Source organism: Mobula hypostoma, chromosome X1 (genome assembly GCF_963921235.1).
Source record: "Mobula hypostoma chromosome X1, sMobHyp1.1, whole genome shotgun sequence".
NCBI classification, from domain to species: Eukaryota; Metazoa; Chordata; class Chondrichthyes; order Myliobatiformes; family Myliobatidae; genus Mobula; species Mobula hypostoma.
In genome coordinates, this window is record NC_086128.1 from 33,795,766 (window position 1) to 33,815,540 (window position 19,775).

The following is a 19,775-nucleotide window of genomic DNA, read 5'->3' on the forward strand; positions in this document are numbered from 1 at the left end:
TAATGACACGCAGGTCTCGTTGCACCTCCCCTTTTCCTAATCGGCCACCATTCAGATAATAATCTGTTTCTCTATTTTTGCCACCAAAGTGGATAACTTCACATTTATTCACATTAAATTGCATCTGCCATGAATTTGCCCACTCACCAACCTATCCAAGTCACCCTGCATCCTCTTAGCATCCTCCTCACAGCTAACACTGCCACCCAGCTTCGTGTCATCCACAAACTTGGAAATGCTACATTTAATTCCCTTATTCAAGTCATTAATATATATTGTAAACAACTGGGGTCCCAGCACTGAGCCTTGCGGTACCCCACTAGTCACCGCCTGCCATTCTGAAAAGGTCCTGTTTATTCCCACTCTTTGCTTCCTGTCTGCTAACCAATTCTCCATCCACATCAATATCTTACCCCCAATACCGTGTGCTTTAAGTTTGCACACTAATCTCCTGTGTGGGACCTTGTCAAAAGCCTTTTGAAAATCCAAATATACCACATCCACTGGTTCTCCCCTATCCACTCTACTAGTTACATCCTCAAAAAATTCTATGAGATTCGTCAGACATGATTTTCCTTTCACAAATCCATGCTGACTTTGTCCGATCATTTCTCCGCTTTCCAAATGTGCTGTTATCACATCCTTGATAACTGACTCCAGCAGTTTCCCCACCACCGACGTTAGGCTAACCGGTCTATAATTCCCCGGTTTCTCTCTCCCTCCTTTTTTAAAAAGTGGGGTTACATTAGCCACCCTCCAATCCTCAGGAACTAGTCCAGAATCTAACGAGTTTTGAAAAATTATCACTAATGCATCCACTATTTCTTGTGCTACTTCCTTAAGCACTCTAGGATGCAGACCATCTGGCCCTGGGGATTTATCTCCCTTCAATCCCTTCAATTTACCTAACACCACTTCCCTACTAACATGCATTTCACTCAGTTCCTCCATCTCACTGGACCCTCTGTCCCCTACTATTTCTGGAAGATTACTTATGTCCTCCTTAGTGAAGACAGAACCAAAGTAATTATTCAACTGGTCTGCCATGTCCTTGCTCCCCATAATCAATTCACCTGTTTCTGTCTGTAGGGGACCTACATTTGTCTTTACCAGTCTTTTCCTTTTTACATATCTATAAAAGCTTTTACAGTCAGTTTTTTTGTTCCCTGCCAGTTTAGGAAGGTTGACTGAAAGCCTGGTCATCCAGCTCTGTTCTCAGGAGCTCTAAAGGCAGAAAAGTAGGGTGGGGAAATGAACTTGAGTGAGAGTGCTAGAGCTCGGTTGGGTTGTTCACTGCACAGCCACCAGTACTGGGAAAAGGCATGATGGGAAAGTGCTCAAGAGGCGAGTTTAACAAGAAAGGGGAACATAACATCAGCACTTTACTCATATCTGGCATCACCAATGACTTGTATCATTCAGTCTCCACCTTCTCACAAACATTCTTCTTGTTCTCCCCACTGCTTAGTTTACTTTGTAACTATAAACTTCATCAACTTGAAACGTTAACTCTGTTTCTCTCAATGGATGCTGCCTAATGTACATAGAACAAGATTCAAGTTTGTTAAATGACAATTCCAGTACACAAGTGTAAAGGAGAACAAATCCGTATCTGATGCAGCACAAAAAGGAAAACAATAATATAAAGAACACAATAATTAAAAAAAAACACAAATAATAAATACGTAAGATAACTTGTATGCAAAGATTGATTGTACATCCATAAAGTGACGCCAGGTACAGGAATGTCTGTACGTAAGGTGATTGACGAGAAATGATAAAGTAGTTTTCATGGGGTGGGTTAGTAGGTGGAGGTGTTCATCAGCCTTACTGCTTGAGAAAATTAACTTTTTTTTTTTTGAGTCTGTTGGTCCTGACATAGATGCTAGATAGCCTCCTCCCTGATGGGAGTAGGATAAACAGTCCGTGGGCAAGGTGAGTGGGATCGTTCACGATGATACAGGCCCTGAATCGGGACTGTTCTGTAGATATGTCCTTGATGGCAGGTAAGCTGGTGCTGGTGATGTGTTGGTCAGCTTTGACTATCCATTGTTGAGCCTTCCTGTCTGCCACAGTGATGCAGCATGTTAGGGTGCTCTCAGCTGCGCGTCTATAGAAAGTTATTTGTATAGATGTGCATAGTCCAGCTCTGTTCAGCTTCAGAAAGTAGAGGCGTTGGTGAACATAGAACATGACAGCACAGAACAGGCCCTTTGGCCCATGATGTGCTGACCTTTTAACGTACTCCGAGGTAAATCTAACCCTTCCCTCCCACATGAGCCTCCATTTTTCTATCATCCATGTGCCATCAAAGAGTTTCTTAATTGTCTGTAATGTATCTTCATCAACCACCACTCCCAACAGGGCGTTCCATGCACCCATCACTCTCTGTGTTTTAAAAAAAAACACAAACTTATCTCTGACATCCCCATATACTGTCCTCCAACTGCCTTAAGATTATGCCCCCTTGTATTAGCAAAAATAATTTTTATTTTGAAATGCAGCCTGCTAACAGGTCCTTCTGGCCCAATGAGTCTGCGCTGCACAATTACACCCATGTGTCCGCCTGTGAACCTGTGCATATCTGGATGTGTGTTGAGTACTTTACACATTTTTACATTGTTTCCTGTGTCAGCCGTTCCATCAAGAAGAATTGGGAGGCTGGGGGTGGGATGGGTCAAATGGCTCCTAATCTGTTCCCATTATGGCGATAGGGAAGATGTAAGGCCAAAAAGGGTTTTCGTGAGGGCATTCTTCAGCATGCAGTTAATGACAGTGCAGTCTCAAGACAAATTTCTTTTAATTTCCTGTGAGTTTTAGGAAATACATTTCAAGGGACCTGTTTGTATTCAAATATTTGTATAAATGGTTATGCTGGAATTCTGAACACCAGAGCACTCTCCCAATTAGTACCATGAGAATTTGTTCAGCATGTGGACTACAGTGACACAAGAACATCAAACATAGAACATTAAAGCACAGTGCAAGCCTTTCAGCTCATGATATTGTGCTGACTTTTTAACCTACTCTAAGATCATTCTAACCCTTCCCTCCCACATAGCCCTCCATTTTTCTTTCATCCGTGTGAAGAGTTTCTTAAATGACCCTAATGTATCTTCATCTACCACCACTCCTAGCAATGTGTTCCATGCACCCTCCACTCTCTGGTAAACAACTTATCTCTGACATCCCCCTTGTACTTTACTCCAATCACCTTAAAATTATACCCCCTTGTATTAGCCATTTCCGCACTGGAAACAGATCTCTGGCTATTCACGCGATCTATGCCTCTTATTATCTTGTACACCTCCAGCTGGTCACCTCTCATCTTCCTTCCAACCACTTTCTTTGGTGTGACTTAGGAAAAGCAGTAAATGCTGGTCTTGCTGGCAATGGCCCCAACCCCATAAATGAACCCCTTGTTACTTGATTGCAAATTTATGAAGAGCACTTTCATAATGCAATACTTCTATTACTCAAAGCCATTTCATTTATGTGTCCAAATTGGTTAGTGTCATTTTTATTCCTTAATTGGGCTTTAATGTTAAAATGTGTATGAACATGGCCAAAGAATCTCACCTGTAAAATTGATTACCGTATTGGGGATATAATCAGTTGAAGTTTAAGAAATTAATGAAGAATAGCAAGGGAGGAGGGTGTGAGGAATTTCAAAAAAAACAGTAACCTCTGGACAGGAGAAAGTATAAATATTGATCTACACCTGGATGGACATTCCCAAAGATGTTATAGATGCTACGAAATAAGATGGTAGGAATCATCAGAGAGCTGATGCAATTCAAAGTAGTCTAAAACATTAAAACCATTTGTTTTTTCCAGATATCAGAGAACATGTCAAGCAGATTGAGAAAGCTGTGTCAAGTAAAGAGCCACGGTTTGTGCTAAGGGCTTTGCGTGCACTTCCTTCAACCTGCCGCAGGTTGAATCCCACCGTCCTTTACAAGGCCATCAATGGCTTCTTTGTGTCCAACACTTCAACGCGTGATCTCCTGCTGGCCTTTCTCGAGGAGGTTAGTGTCAATCAATAAATGTTATATAATACTTAGTTAATGTGAATCAGAGGCAACTATTTAGTTGAATGAGAAACTTAATTAGGGATCCAGATGAATTATAACATATGAAGTAGATTCAAGAATTGACCACGAGTCCTTGGAGTTTGCTCTGCAATTCTAAACTTGCTGGAGTTCAGAATGAGAGGGATTTTATTAAAACCAGTTGAATATTGAAAGGCCTAGAAAGAGTGAACATGGAGAGGATGTTTCCATTTACAGAGGAGTCTAGGGCTAGAAGGCACAGCCTCAGAACAGAAGGACATCCTTTTTTTAAATATAATTTTTATTAAGTTTTCGAAATGATTACAAAGAAAGATAATGTCTACCCTCCCCCCTCCCTTTAACCCTTCCCCCAATATATACCCCTACCAAAAAAAAAGAAAAACAAGAAAATGAAAGAAGAACTGCCTGGATATTGGAAGGTTTCCACATGCTCCATGGGATTCAAATTAAATTTAGTATATTTATTTATTACTTTCCCCAAGGGACCAACATCTTTATCATCAGAGCAACTAAATATGCCATCCTATCTTTTGTAAATAAGGGTGCCAAATATTCAAAAAGTAAATTATAAGTAATTTTTTCGAGTGGAATACAACTAGACATTTCATTGTTCCAACGATTCATACTTAAATACGAATCCAATTTCCAAGTAACTGCTATAGCCTTCTTGGCTACTGCCAATGCAATTTTTATGAATTCTTTCTGATATTTATTCAGTTTAAGTTTCAGTTTTATCCCTTCAATATCACCTAATAGAAATAATACAGGGTTATGTGGAAGTTGAGTTCCAAAAGCTTTTGATTCGGTTAGTTGGGCATTCCTATACAGAGTGTTAGGAAGATTTGGCTTTCAAGAAAAGTTTATTAAAGTAATTCAGACTCTATATGACAGCCCTAAAGCCCGAATTAAGATAAATGGGGACCTCTCTGACTCCTTCATCTTAGAGAGAGGCACTAGACAGGGATGCCCAATTTCTCCTCTCCTTTTTGCGCTATATATTGAACCGCTTGCCCAACTAATAAGACAGAGCGAAATCGTAAAAGGTATCAAGGTAGTAGGGATTGAACAGAAAGTGGCGTTATTCGCAGATGATGTTTTGGTCTATCTGAGTGAACCAGAAAAATCATTTATAGGATTGTTTATACTGTTGGATGACTTTGGGAAAATATCAGGTTATAAAATAAATGTAAAGAAAACGCAGGTTATGTCCCTAAATTATACACCATCCAAAAAATTGCAGGATACATACGATCTTAAGTGGGAAGCTAAATCATTAAAATATTTAGGAATAACCCTGCCGAAGGATCTTTCAACACTGTCACAGGTAAATTATGGGCCATTAATCTCAGAGATAAAAGCAGATATGCATAGATGGAATCTTATCCCCTTTTTAAGTTTAAATTCAAGGATAAATACTATAAAAATGAATATTCTTCCTCGGTTATTGTATGTTTTCCGTACTTTACCGGTGGAGGTGGATGATAATCAATTCAGGGAATGGGACAAATGGATTTCCCGCTTCATTTGGCAAGGAAAGAAACCTAGAATTCGATATAACACCTTACAGTTAGGGAAGGAAGGAGGAGGTTTGGTTCTTCCTTGCCTGAGAAATTATTTTTATGCCTCACAGATAACCCCTCTGTTATATTGGTGTAATAGGGAATATAAGGCTAGATGGAAGGAAATAGAATTTGGATTAGTTGACAGTTTTCCTCTACAGGCCTCAATAGCTGACAAAGGATTGCTGGCCCAGTTGGAAAAATTTAAAAACAGTTGGATAAATCTTACATTAAAAGTATGGCAGAAGGTGGTTAATTCATGTGGAATTAATAACATGTTAAAACTCTTTAGATGGTGTGCATATGATACCGAATTCCTTCCCAACAGAGGAGATAAAAGATTTGAGCTATGGATAAAGAAAGGTCTTACAACCTAGCTCTCATTTATAGATAAAAGAGTATTACAAAGTTTCCAAATCCTGCAGGACAAACATGGCCTAGAACATAATAACTTTTTTAGGTACCTTCAAGTACGAAACTATGTTAACCAGAGTTGTAGATATACAGACCTATCAACAGTAGAATTAGAATTTTTCAAGATTCTGAATTCGGCTTGCAGTTCAATACCTAGTAAATCAGTTTCTCGCCTATATAATGCACTCTCCCATGCTAAAAATGTAAATACACTGTATATTAAAGAGAAGTGGGAGAAAGAAGCGGGGTTGGTACTTTCAGAGGAGGCTTGGGGGAAAATCTGCAGCTTTCAATGGTCCTCGACTAATTCTTTGACTTGGAGAGAACATTGTTGGAAAAACATTATAAGATACTTCAAGACCCCATATCAGGAAAAATATAAAGATACAAACGTGACGTGTTGGAGAAGGTGCGGCTCCAAGGAGGCAAATCATTTTCATATTTCCTGGGATTGCCCTAAATTAAGTCTATATTGGGAAGGTATTCATAGAACATTAGTTAAGGTACTTAGGTCCCAGATACCTCTGAACTTTGAGACGCTCTATTTGGGGCATGTATTGTTTCTTGAACAGAAGGAAGATATAAAGTTGCTGCAGGCCCTCTTAGCGGCAAGTAAGAAATCAATCACTAGAAAGTGGCTAAATCCAATACCACCTACATTAGAAGATTGGCACGAAATTATCTTGGAAATATTTAAAATGGAAAAGTTGACTTATTCCCTGAGAATTCAAAAAGAAAAATTTTATCAAATCTGGAATAAATGGATTGAATGTATAACCCCAATGCGAGCAGACTTTAGATGACTCTCCTAATGATTTATACTGCTCTTCTCATTAACACAGTAATATTGCTAACGTAAGCACCCCTAGTCTAAATGTCTTTTTTTTTGTTTTCTTTTGGAAAATAGAGAGTTAACACAAGTAAAGGGAAAGATTTGGGAAAGGGATAAAAAATGAAAAAATTAAGTAAATAAGTACATAGGGATTGGATAATTACGTCTGCGGGCAGGAGCAAGCATGAACAAATTAAGATATAAACACCTACAATGGTTGTTACATAGGCTTATATACAACATTTTGGACCAGTGGAAATGGTCCAGAAGAGTTATATGGAAACTATTATTACCATTTTTCTTAACAACTAATACCATTACTTAGCCTAATAGATTAGAATTACCACAGTACATAATTATCTATTTAAGTGTCTAATTTCCTTTTATATCATCTCAATGTGTACTTAAGAATGTATAAATAATTATAGTTTTATACATATTAAAAAATGGAAAAGGTTATATGTGTGAAAAAAGTATATGATATTTGTGAATTCCTTATCCAAATAAAAATGAAATTTTTAAAAAAAGGAAGTTGAGTTCCAGTAGTTTGTTCCAATAAGACTCTTAAATTTATCCAAAAAAGTTGAATTTTAGAACAAGACCGAGTAGAATGTAAGAAAGTACCAATTTCTTGATTACACCGAAAGCATTGATCAGATAAATTTGAATTTAATCTATTTATTTTTTGCGATGTAATATATAATTGGTGTAAAAAATTATATTGTACTAATCTAAGTCGAACGTTTATTGTATTTGTCATACTGTCAAGACACAGTCTTGACCAATTTGTTTCATCAATATTAATATTCAGATCCGTTTCCCATTTTTGTTTTGACTTGTGGATTCCTTGTTTAATTGTCTGTTTTTGAATCAAATTATACATACAAGAAATAAACTTTTTAATTTTTCCTTTTTGAATTAAAATTTCAATTTCATTGGGTTTTGGCAAAAACATTGTTTGACCCAGTTTGCCTTTTAAGTAAGCCCTTAATTGAAGGTAACAAAAGAAAGTGTTATTTGATATTTTATATTTATTCTTTAGTTGTTCAAGTGACATCAATATACCTCGTTCATAGCAGTCTCCTATAGACCTAATCCCTTCTTGGTACCAATTATATAAAAGTTGATAATCCATTGTAAAAGGAATAAGTCTGTTTTGGAACAAAGGTCTCCTTGCTAATAAAGATTTCTTTATTTCATTATCAACATTTATCTTATTCCATAGATCAATTAAATGTTTTAATATAGGAGATTCTTTCATTTCCCGTATCCATTTAGATTCCCATTTATATATAAAATCTTTGGGTGTAAGGACATCCTTTTAGTAGAACAAAAATGAGGAATTTTTTAACCAGTGGGTGATGAATCTGTGGAATTCATTACCCACAATGTGCTGAAGAGGCCAATTCATTGGGTATATTTAAAACTGATGGGGTTGAGAGGGATAATAAATCTGTCATGATGGAATAGTGGAGTAGACTTGATGGGCTGAATAGCCTAATTCTGCTCCTACATCTTGTGGTCTTCATTGGCTGATATTCTGCCTTTCTGTCTTGTCCTCATTAATTTCTGAAGGAAACCCTTAACTTGCTTGGCTTATTAAAAATTATTTGGTGTTTGTCTTCCAGTCTGTGGTTAGGGCTTAGGGTTGCTTAAATGTCTCGCATCAACCAATTTGAATAAAATTTGAAACTGCATCACTAACTTTCTGATGGAATCCAAATAAATAGCCAAATGAATAAATTAAACCTTTTTAGACAGTAATGAAATCAGTGTGTTTACAATTAATTATTCACTTCAGTCATATAAAAATTGAAGTTACTGAAATAGCTAAAGATAATTAAAGTTATTTAGCTTGAGCTAAAATGTGAATTTAGAACAGTCAATGACAGACATCCCACCCTGCAAAAACTCATTTCAGGGAGGTAGCACTATAAATTTGCGGGAGACTCCCGGAACTTCCGGGAGAGGTGGGATGTCTTCAATGAATGAGACAACTTTAGGATTCCATTTCTTAAATTACTAACATAGTAAAATGTATTAACTAATCAATATATTGAATACAATCTAAAATCAAGTACATTTCCTGAATATTTAAGAACTTTCAAAGAGTATGGGTTTTTCTCTGGTAGATTGGCCTTCTCACATGACAAAGTGAAAAACTATATGTTGTGTCCTCCGTTTGGTATCGAGGGGAGGAAAGAAATCCTGTCTTAAAATGAAAGTTTGGAGATTTAAATAATTTATGTGATTTAACTGGTGAAATGAAATTGGGTGTGCCAAATGATTTTAAATATTCTTCTTTTTAAGCCGATGGATACAGAAGGGGATGTGCAGTTCCGTCCTCGGACGGGAAAGGCAGCTTCAGTTCCTCTTCTGCCTGAGGCAGAGGCTTACCTGCAGCTTTTACTAGTCATCTACTTGACAAACAACAAACGATACACTGAGGTGAGTGGATTTGGCTGGAAGGACGTGTAGTCGAAACTTCTAAATTGTATCCTACACATAAGCAGTAGTTTAAATTATACCTACTTGTAAAGTGCTTGCACTTGATTTAAATTTTTTCCTGTTTTTTCGATGAAATGTGCTTCCATTTCTCTGGTACTTTCAAATTCTCCAGATGTGCCAACTGGCATCAAATCAGTTACATTCCAAATGTAGCGATTATTTTGTAGAGAAATGTGAGTGACCACATCCCTTGGGGTTTTAGGTATTGAGTTCCACAGTTTTGGAGTGTAGTTTAAAACAAAAAGCTGACCTGCCAATTTTCTTTTGGGGCAGATTCTTTATACTTAAGAGACCAGTAGAATAACACAGAGCTTGAGCAGGATTATAAAACAAAAGTGATTCTGTAATGTACTCCAGGCCCAGATTTCAAAGCAGACAATATTCTGAGCTCTATTTTGAGCTTGACTGAAACGTTTTACATTCTCTGCTCTGACCACCATCTCCCCACCTTTCCCCACTCCCTATTATTGAAGAGTACAATGTTGAAACCTTGCCTTGTCTTTTAGCAGCATGTCCTGTGGTTTGTCAGCCTTGATGCATGTCCTGTGCTGCATTTTAAAAAGCAAATGGTGTCTGTAAGGCCTTAGTCAAGCAGTAATGAAAGCAATGGCAATCCAGCTTCCCCAAATCACTGAAGGATAAAGATAGCACTTAGTGCAGCTGTAAGCCACAGATCCCACACCAAGGTCGTCAGGTTGAAGTCAAAGTTCTAGTTGAGTTGGACAATCTCAAATCAGGGCAGAAACTCCATACAAAATCATAACTAATATATCCTGGTAAGGTAGAGGAAAGCATTCGCCTTGCCACAAAATATTGTTTATTGATACTTTTTTTACAGACGCATAGGCAAGAAATTGAGGGATATAGATCACTTGCAGGCAGGTGTACAGTTTAATTTGGCATTGTGGTGGGCACAAACACGTGGGATGAAGGCCCTATTCCTGTGCTGTACTGTTCTGTGTATTGGTTTGTAAAAATGGAGGGCAAGTTGATTACACAGCAGTGTCAAGACTGTTAAAATATACCAGAATATTTCACAAGAGAATTATCTAACAAAATTTATCATTGTACTGTGTAAAATGTTATTAGTTCAGATGATCAAAAGCTTAGGCAGAGGTTGTATCTAAACTGATACTTGAATTAGAGATGAAAAGTCGAGATTTGAGACGAGAAGTACCAGAGCTCAGAGCCCTGGAAGGCACAGCAACCATGGAAAATCAGATACACAAGTTCAGAAAGTAGACAGAGCAGGGTCCCTGGTCAGTTTCAGCTGGAAAATCTGTCTTAGCTGAAGATTCTCATTAGTGATTATTCACCCTCACATCAAGGTTACTGGAAAGCTGTAGTAAAAATGGAAGTTGATATTTTTATAAAATGCAATGTCCATTTTCTTCTTTTTTTTTGGTGCAGGCACAGAAATCCTCTGATGACCTGATGCAAAAGATTGCTGCTCAGAATCGCCGGGCTCTGGACTTGGTTGCAGCTAAATGTTACTATTACCATGCTCGCGTCTATGAGTTTCTAAACAAACTTGATGCAGTCAGAAGGTGAGAGAGTCTTTGTATCTTTGCACCCTTGAGCAAAAGTAAAGACATGTTGAAATTACACTTCTGAATATAATAATGATATTTTGTTTTGTGGTTTGATACTTTTAACTAAGTCCATGAACAGAATCGGTTTTGTGTCTTTTTGCTGATCTTGTACTGGAGGTGTTGCCTGTCACCAGATAAAGAAGTCAATTTCAGCCAGTCATTTTAAATTACTGCCAATGAAGATGGGTGGGTGCAAAGAAATGGGATGTGCTTTGGGGCTGAAAATATGGACATGGCAACAAATAGTCAGCACCCAGATTATTATCAAATTCTTAAATGGCCTCTTATAGAATTCCAGAAACAGTATAATAATTCCCTCTTAAATGATTGATTTGATTTTAGTCGTATTTGGACAGGACGCATTTCAAATTCAAATGACCACTTCTGAGAAGTAACTTCTAATATCCCATTCACTTGCTTCTATCATTGATCATAAACTGGACCCAATTATTACAGATTCACAGATCAATGGAGGGTTCTTCCATTAGTTTTTGCATACTTCTTTCTGCCCCTCCTTTGCGGTAATGACAGCCAAGGCTCATAACAAACAAGATTTGTATTCCATCAAAACCACATAGGTCCCCAAAACACAAGCTAGCAGAAGTTCGTAGCCCCATAATATCTCTATGATTGATAAACCTTGAAGCTATTTTTGTCAATCTTTGATGTTTTGCAAGTATTTTGGTGATATTTGTTTCTAATTTTAATATAAATGTTGCTCCAGATTCTATTATCTACAGTCTCTCTTGTGTCTCTCTAGTATAAAATGGTTTCTTTTGTGAAAGGTAAAACAAGTACAAAAAGATGCTAAAATTGTTGTAGTAGACCAGGGAGGTGAGCATCTTCACTATTGCCCACAGTTTAATTTTACAAACTTTCCAGTAACTTGCTTGTTTTTCAGCTTCTTGCATGCACGTTTAAGGACAGCCACCTTGCGCCATGATCATGATGGACAGGCTACTTTGCTGAACCTGTTACTGAGAAATTACCTGGTGTATAATTTGTATGATCAGGCTGAGAAACTCGTCTCTAAATCCATTTTCCCCGAACAAGCTAACAACAATGAGTGGGCACGATACCTTTATTACACAGGTGAGATTCAGTCCAATCTGAAGTAAATGCTAAAGAGGTGTGACCAGTTAAAATAAAATAGGACGACTTAGAGAGGACAACTGTTCTGGAAAGCACATGCATTTATTTCCCCAGTCACGATGCAACACAACATCCCCTTTCGTTTTTGTGCATGACTCTTGACTTCAAAAGTGTTGCCAACAATAACTGGTTTTACCTATTACCTGCCAACATGTACTCTCCCCCCACCCCCCCCATCTTTTTCTGGTTTCTTCCCCCCTCCTCTCCAGTCCTGATGAGGGCCACGGCCCGAAATGTCAACTGTTTATCCTCCCCATTGATACTGCCTGACCTCAGCACTTTGTATGTGTTCTTCAAGACTTACAGCACCTGTAGAATCTCTTATGTTTATGACTGCTCATCTTAGTAGTTCTCTGTGACAAGTTAGCCAGTAAATAATCCTATGGTACTTTGCATTAAGACAAAGATGCTTGCAGTTTCAGCAAAAAAAAAATTAATCTGTTCTTAGTTGCTTTGAAATGCTGAATCTAGACATGTAAACCATCAAATCAAAATATTACAGATATATCCAAGATATATTTTTATAAATTTTTGGAAGCCATCATGTTTGTCACTTTCAGGTCGTATTAAAGCAATTCAGTTGGAATATTCAGAGGCACGAAGAACATTAACCAATGCTCTACGAAAAGCTCCACAGCATACTGCAGTTGGCTTCAAGCAAACAGTGAGTTAGATCTTCTGTTCCTATAGCTTTTTTTAATTCAAAAAAGGTGCTGCTAGTTTTAATTTTTTTAATATTTTCCATTAAATATTATTAATCTTAACTAATGAAGTAGCTCTGTAAATGTTGTAACAGAAATAATTTTGTGAGGAATGTGCATTTCATTACCAGGTTCATAAGTTGCTGATTGTTGTGGAGTTACTCTTGGGTGAGATTCCGGACAGGCTACAGTTCCGACAACCATCACTCAAGAGGTCCCTGATGCCATACTTCCTGCTCACTCAGGGTCAGTACGAGGTAGCTAGACACAAACCTGTTAGATTGAAAGCAGATTTCAGATGTTTTTCCCTAAGAAACCAGTTACCCTGAATGTTGCCTGAGCTTTAGGCAGATGGAGTTTGTGTTTTATTCATTATATAATCTCAGTGCATTTATTTGAAAAGCAAGTCATCTAGTTGGAATAAGTTGCTTTACCCCATTACACATCCCCAACCCCATCTCAAACCATTCCTCACAACAGTATACTGTAGGAAGGACAATTTGGTACAAGTTGTAGTTTATTTACAATGCAATAATGTGGAATGATATGTAACAATGTGTACTAATTAGATCATATCATTTTTTTCTGTTTGATGTCATGTCTTTGCAAAGAGTCATTATGTCATTTCCAACAGTAACAGTTTGTGTTGTTAAAGCTTCACTTGTTTAACGTGTAAGATCATATTGAACTGTTGCTTTCATTAATTACCAAAGTAAATTTTCACCTCTGTGCATGACCAGCAGCAGAGAACTTGGCTCTCTATTGACCCATCAAAAGAATAAAGTTTTTCCAAAGGGGTGCCACGGTGGTATAGCAGTTAGCACGATGCTATTGCAGCTCAGGGTGTCAGAGTTCAGAGTACAATTCTGGTTAGTAGGTTAATTGGTCATTATAAATTATTCTGTGATTAGACTAGTGTTAAATCGGTGGTTTGCTGGGTAGTATGGCTCGGTGGGCTGTTCTGCACTGTATCTCTAAATTTTGAAAAGTTAAATCAGAATCACGTTTATTATCACCGGCATGTATCTTGAAATTTGTTAACTTAGTGGCAGCAGTTCAATACAATACATAATATAGAAGAGAAAAAAGTAATAATAATATTAATAATAAGTAAATCAATTACAGTATAGGTGTATTGAATGGATTAAAAATCCTGCAAAAACAGAAATATATTAAAAAGTGAGGTAGTGTTCAAAGGTTCAATGTCCATTTAGGAATCTGATGGCAGAGGGGAAGAAGCTGTTCCTGAATCGCTGAGTGTGTGCCTTCAGGCTTCTGTACCTCCTACCTGATGGTAACAGTGAGAAAAGAGCATGCTCTGGGTGCTGAAGGTCCTTAATAATGGACACTACCTTTCTGAGACACCACTCCCTAAAGATGTCCTGGGTACTCTGTAGGCTAGTACCCAAGATGGAGCCGACTAAATTTACAACCCTCTGCAGCTTCTTTCGGTCCTGTGCAGTAGCCTCACCCCCTCCCCCACCTCCATACCAGACAGTGATGCCGCCTGTATTAAAAAAACAGCTTTTCCTTTTCTTAAATATGGAATTGAAAGCTCAGTGGCTTCGAAGAAAGATGATTTTTTAATAGTGGCCCACCAAATTTTCCTGCAGCAATTTTTGGCTTATGAAAGAATCACATTAAATGGAGATGCTTGCATGATTAATGTACCCTAAGGCTCTTCTACACAATCTCCTGCTATTTTGCAGAGAGGAGATGATGAATTGTCAATTGGATTAGGTATATAGGGATTTGTTGAGCATACGATTGGTGAGGGAGAAGGATTGATGGACAATGGAGCGTACTGGAATGGTGATAGTGAGTGTAGGGGTGAGGATAATCAATGGTGTCAATTAGTGAAGGGAAATGAATGCCACTTGTGGCAGTGGCCCAGGTAAAATGGGGCCTTTTATTGCCAAACTCTCTTGAAGTTTAAGCTCTCAAAACCAGTTTTGGTGTTCTTGGGATCCTCATTAGCACAACAGAATTTTGTGCAATTAGTGTCAATTATGCTCCTCTTGGCACTTGCTGAGTGTTCTTGAAATAAAAGCATATTACATAAGCAGAAATCCAGGCAGCGTTTTCAGCTTGTGGCCTTGAGATCCAACATGAAAGTGGACCTGCAAGGTCTAACGCTTGATAACGTTTATAATAGACTCTCCTTGGTGTGATTTTTGAAGAGAGCCTTATTGATTTTTTTTTAAATCCTGTATTTTTGGCTAAGGTTTCACAAAGATCTCTTAAAAGCTAAATTGGAACTGGAATTGTTAGTGCCTTTTAGTGCTGTTGGTTTAATAGATGATAAATTCTACATAAGATAACAGACACTCATTGCCCTTAGCAACTTGAGATTTATTTTATGAAGATATATATGGATTTAAATTTTCTTTTCTCAACCCTGAGGCTCAATGGCATTCAACAATGAGCCCAATAAAATGTAACAAGTTTGTACATGACAAGAAAGGTTTAAGTTGGCTTGTGCAAGGAGCAGTTGGTCCTAAAAGCAAATGCATTCACTTCAATCTGAGTCATGCTAAAGCTATGCATTTCAAAGTTTTGATCTTGGAAACTCAAATATCTGCATTGTATGATTGCAATGACTGCCAATAACTTCAATTTGTTTTAATCAGGAATTAATTTGCATCGCTATTTGTTTTTTATTACATTAATAAAAATATGTTACTCCTCTTTATGCTAAATATGGCATGGTTTAAACTAGATCTATTTCTTGAGCTGGTTCTTTTTAAAGGACACTGTATAAAATCTTTCATTAATGGCTTTTGATAAGCTGTTCTCGATAACGAGTGTCTCACATTTCTGTCTCTCTACCCCCCTCAGCTGTGCGCACTGGGAACTTGGCAAAGTTTAACCAGGTGTTAGAGCAGTTTGGAGAGAAATTTCAGACTGATGGCACCTACACACTGATCATCCGCCTGCGACACAACGTCATCAAAACAGGTTAGTATTACCAGTTGGAAAGTTTACTCACAGCACCTTCTTTTGATCAGTTTATTCAATACCAAGTCCTGAAAGCAGCTAGTTGTGATTAACTAAAGTATCTTTGCTCCAAATTAGATGAATTTACTGCAGGATCATTGTCTGCCTATCTTGAACAACTGGGAATCAAGTTCATGCTAAGATCGGTCATATCTTGGGGTTCCTTAATTGAGTACAAGTTTTACTTAAGATGGTGCTGAGGTTAAATAGGTAGTTCGTACTGATTTTAACTAAAGTTATAGATAGGAAACTGTGCTTGACTTTGGGTGACCCTGAGAAATAAAAGGAAAAATAAGCCAGAGTTCTTAATTCTGTATGTATATACAGTGATCTTGGTTCCAGAAAGTCTATATGTGACACTATACAAATATTAGGGCACATTTGTCTTTCTAATTAATATTGCTAGTCATTAAAACCCAGAAGCATAGGAGGTTCTGCAGATCCCTAGCACACGTGAGACTACAGCATAGCTACCCAAAGCTGGCATTTTCACTCCTAGAGAACACAAGTCTGAAGATGTGGAAAATAGTTTACTTCAGAGCACAGGCAAAGGTACTGGTTATTATTATCTCATTTTAAAGGTGATCGTGAGGAAAAACAGCAGCCCCTCCACTTTGCATTACAGATAATAGTTTGTTTGAGTCAGTATTTAAATTGTATGTTAACTCTTCATTTAAATAGTGTCTGATTATGCAATAGCAGAGTTAATTCGCTGTATAATAAGGACTCAGAATTTAATTTCACATGAAGGAAAGTTGAATTTATGCAACACTTGTGGATTGTAATTGATTCTGAAGCTTCTGCTCAGTTGGCTTCCTGTTCTGTTATCTTTTTCTCTTTCATTTTGTCATAATAAATTAGTGACTGTCTTTTGAGTTTTTGTTCTTACAAGCTGAATTACCATTTAGTTTATTTTTGCCACTTTGCTGCTTGTATGGTGAGTGGCAGCAGGTATGAAGGGGAGAAAAATAAATTTCTATTTTTGCAGGAGTCACGGTAACTAAGGGGGCAATTGTCTGGTTATATATTTTTTAAAATTCCCTGTGGTGGATATTTTTTACTTTCTCCATGACGTGAGGATATGACCACATTTCCCAACAATTTAATGGGTAGATATTGCTTTAAAAAAATCCAAATAATAGTTACCAATGACACTAAAATGTGTGGTAATATAGTCAGTGAAGAAAGTATCAAGAATTACAGTGGGATTTTAGTCAGCTGGATAAGTGGGTTGAGGAATGACAAATAGAGTTTAATTCAGGTAAGTGTAAAGCATTTTGGGAAAGTGAAATCAAGGTAAGACTTAGTGAGCAAAAAGGAGTTGCAGAACAGAGGAACCTTGGAGTTTCCCTGAAAGTGGAGTCACAGATAGATAGGGTAGTGAAGAAGGCTTTTGGCACACTGGTCCTCATCGTTCAGAGTATAGAGTGTAGAAATTGGGAGGTTATGTTGAATTGTGCAAGACGTTGGTGAGGTCATATTTGGAGCATTGCATTCAGTTTTGTTCACCCTGCAATAGCAAAGATGTTATTAAACTGGAAAGAGTGCAGAAAAGATTTACAAAGATATTGTCACAACTTGAGGGACTGGGTGAGGTTGGACAGGCCAGGACTGTATTCCTTGAAAGCTAGGAGATAGAAAGGTGATCTTATAAAGGTCTACAAAATCATGAGAGGCATAGATAAGGTGAATGAACTGAGTTTTTTCCCCAGGGTTGGAGAATCAAGAACTATGGGACATAGGTTTAAGATAAGAGAGGAGAGATTTAATGGGAATCTTAGGGGCATCCTTTTCACCTAGAAGGTGGTCTGTATATAGAATGTATGCCAGTGGTAGTGGTTGAGGCAGGTACAATAACAGATTGTAAGAGAAAATTGGACCATGGACTCCAGGTTAGGACCCCCTGTTTAAGAAGGACTTCGGCAAATGGGACTAACTTGGGTGAGCTGCTTGGTTAACATAGAGCAGTTGAGCCAAAGGGGCTGTTTCCATACTGTATGACTGAGAAAGGGCAGGAGCACATTGTGAGTCGGAGAAGCCAAAGCATATTTAAGAGCCTGAGAGATGAAAATAGTAGGGTGCTAAGGCAAGAGCCCAGAAGTAGTACAGGTACAGAAAGAAACTTGGACTAGCTGCACACGTTCACCAAACTAAATTATAGGACTCTGCTGCATTGACTTGTACACAAGTCTGTCTCCCTTTGTTTAACCACACTCTGTTCAAGAAGAAAATGAAATGTGTTACTCTGCTTATAAAAGTATAATGGATTTTTAAAGATTAAGCTTAAGCAATTTTAACACCCTTTTTTCCCTCTCTCTGCAGGTGTAAGGATGATTAGCTTATCTTACTCCCGCATCTCTCTCTCTGACATTGCACAGAAGCTCCAGCTGGACAGCCCTGAGGATGCGGAGTTTATAGTTGCCAAGGTAATCTGAACAGGAGAGAAGAAACAAAAGTAGAAAGAAAATTCTGCCCGTTCGTTTCTAGTAATATGTGCTAGATACACAAGATTCATTTGGGATTGTGCTTATTAAGACCTTGCCTGGTCAAGTACTCTTTTGACCTAGTCACTTTCTCAGTTGAAGTAATATCTCAAGAAATAATGCAATCTTGACACTTGTACTCCAATGTGAGGCAGACTTTTGAAAAGCAGAAGAGATAAAATTTGGGGAAATAACTTGAATCTGTTCTTTTTTTTCTTTTTAACCAGGCAATTCGTGATGGAGTGATTGAAGCCAGTATTAACCATGAAAGAGGATACGTACAGTCTAAAGAGACGATCGATATTTATGGTACAAGGGAACCTCAGCTGGCCTTCCACCAGAGAATCTCTTTCTGTCTGGATATCCACAACATGTCTGTCAAAGTATGGTTCAAATCTCCACTGATTTTTCTGTGGTTCCACGAATTGGCTTTTTGAGATGAGGGTGTTGTGGAAATCAGTTTGAGATTGAAATAAAATCAGAGCTCTCCCTGGTTAGTTAGATTGATATGCAAGGCAGTCTTAGTTTAGAATTGAAGGTAAGTTTTTCTTCCAGCTCAATTATTGGATAGACAAGGGACTCCAAGTACGTTGAGGAAATGCTTCCAGAGAAGCAGTTTATAACCTCTGATATTAGAGAGATTGTACACTTTCTGATGGAGGGCAGCAGGTCTGAGTGGAGGTCAGAGTCCAATGCTTTGCTTTGGCTCTAGAGGTAACTGAGTGTTGCTCAAAGCATGTCCAACACATTGTTGATTGTTGACATTATTGTAGGCATCCATTATCTTCAGTGCATAAAAATCTCATTATTTTATTTTGATTTACAGGCAATGCGATTTCCACCGAAGTCATACAACAAAGACCTGGAGTCAGCAGAGGTGAGGTACCCATTGAAGAAAGTGACATGTTAATATGGGGAAAGTATTTGAAACTTAAATGGGAGATAGATATCAGATCACTTGGCAGGTGTACTAGTTTCAGAGTTTGACTAAGAAGGTAACATTTCTGTGAGGCGGTTAGGATATATTATAAAGTCAGCATAGTGGATATTACCTACCTGATGGCATTGTCCTATGGACTTGATTTACAAAGTTCATTCCCAAAGGATTGCTGTCAAAAGTTTTAGGCAGGGTTCCAGTATAACTAGAACGTACTCAAGAAAAGTAGTGGAATGCATAAAGGAGTCTCAACTGTTATAGTCACAAAAGTACAGCAAGAAAGGGGCCATGAATGCATAAAGGAGTCTCAACTGTTATAGTCACAAAAGTACAGCAAGAAAGGGGCCATTTGGCTCATCTAGTCTGTGCTGAAACATTTGGGCTGCCTACTCCTATTGATCTGCACTGGGGCCACCGCCCTACATACCCCTACCATCCATGTACCTACCCAAACTTCTCTTAAACATTGAAATTGAGCTCGTGTGCACCAGTTGCCCTGGAGCTCATTCCACACTCTCACAATCCTC

The 19,775-nt window shown here is 38.0% G+C and overlaps 1 protein-coding gene across 1 annotated transcript in view; it reads left to right on the plus strand.

Moving 5' to 3' along the window:
• The window catches only part of psmd3 (proteasome 26S subunit, non-ATPase 3), a 36,225-nt gene that overhangs the window by 8,326 nt on the left and 8,124 nt on the right, over positions 1–19,775 (plus strand). Inside the window, exons 2-11 of the mRNA XM_063036908.1 lie at positions 3,838–4,028; positions 9,189–9,326; positions 10,797–10,933; positions 11,880–12,070; positions 12,691–12,794; positions 12,963–13,077; positions 15,670–15,789; positions 18,151–18,254; positions 18,539–18,694; positions 19,138–19,188. Of these exons, the coding sequence (XP_062892978.1) occupies positions 3,838–4,028; positions 9,189–9,326; positions 10,797–10,933; positions 11,880–12,070; positions 12,691–12,794; positions 12,963–13,077; positions 15,670–15,789; positions 18,151–18,254; positions 18,539–18,694; positions 19,138–19,188 (1,307 nt within the window). The remainder of the gene's footprint in view (positions 1–3,837; positions 4,029–9,188; positions 9,327–10,796; positions 10,934–11,879; positions 12,071–12,690; positions 12,795–12,962; positions 13,078–15,669; positions 15,790–18,150; positions 18,255–18,538; positions 18,695–19,137; positions 19,189–19,775) is intronic.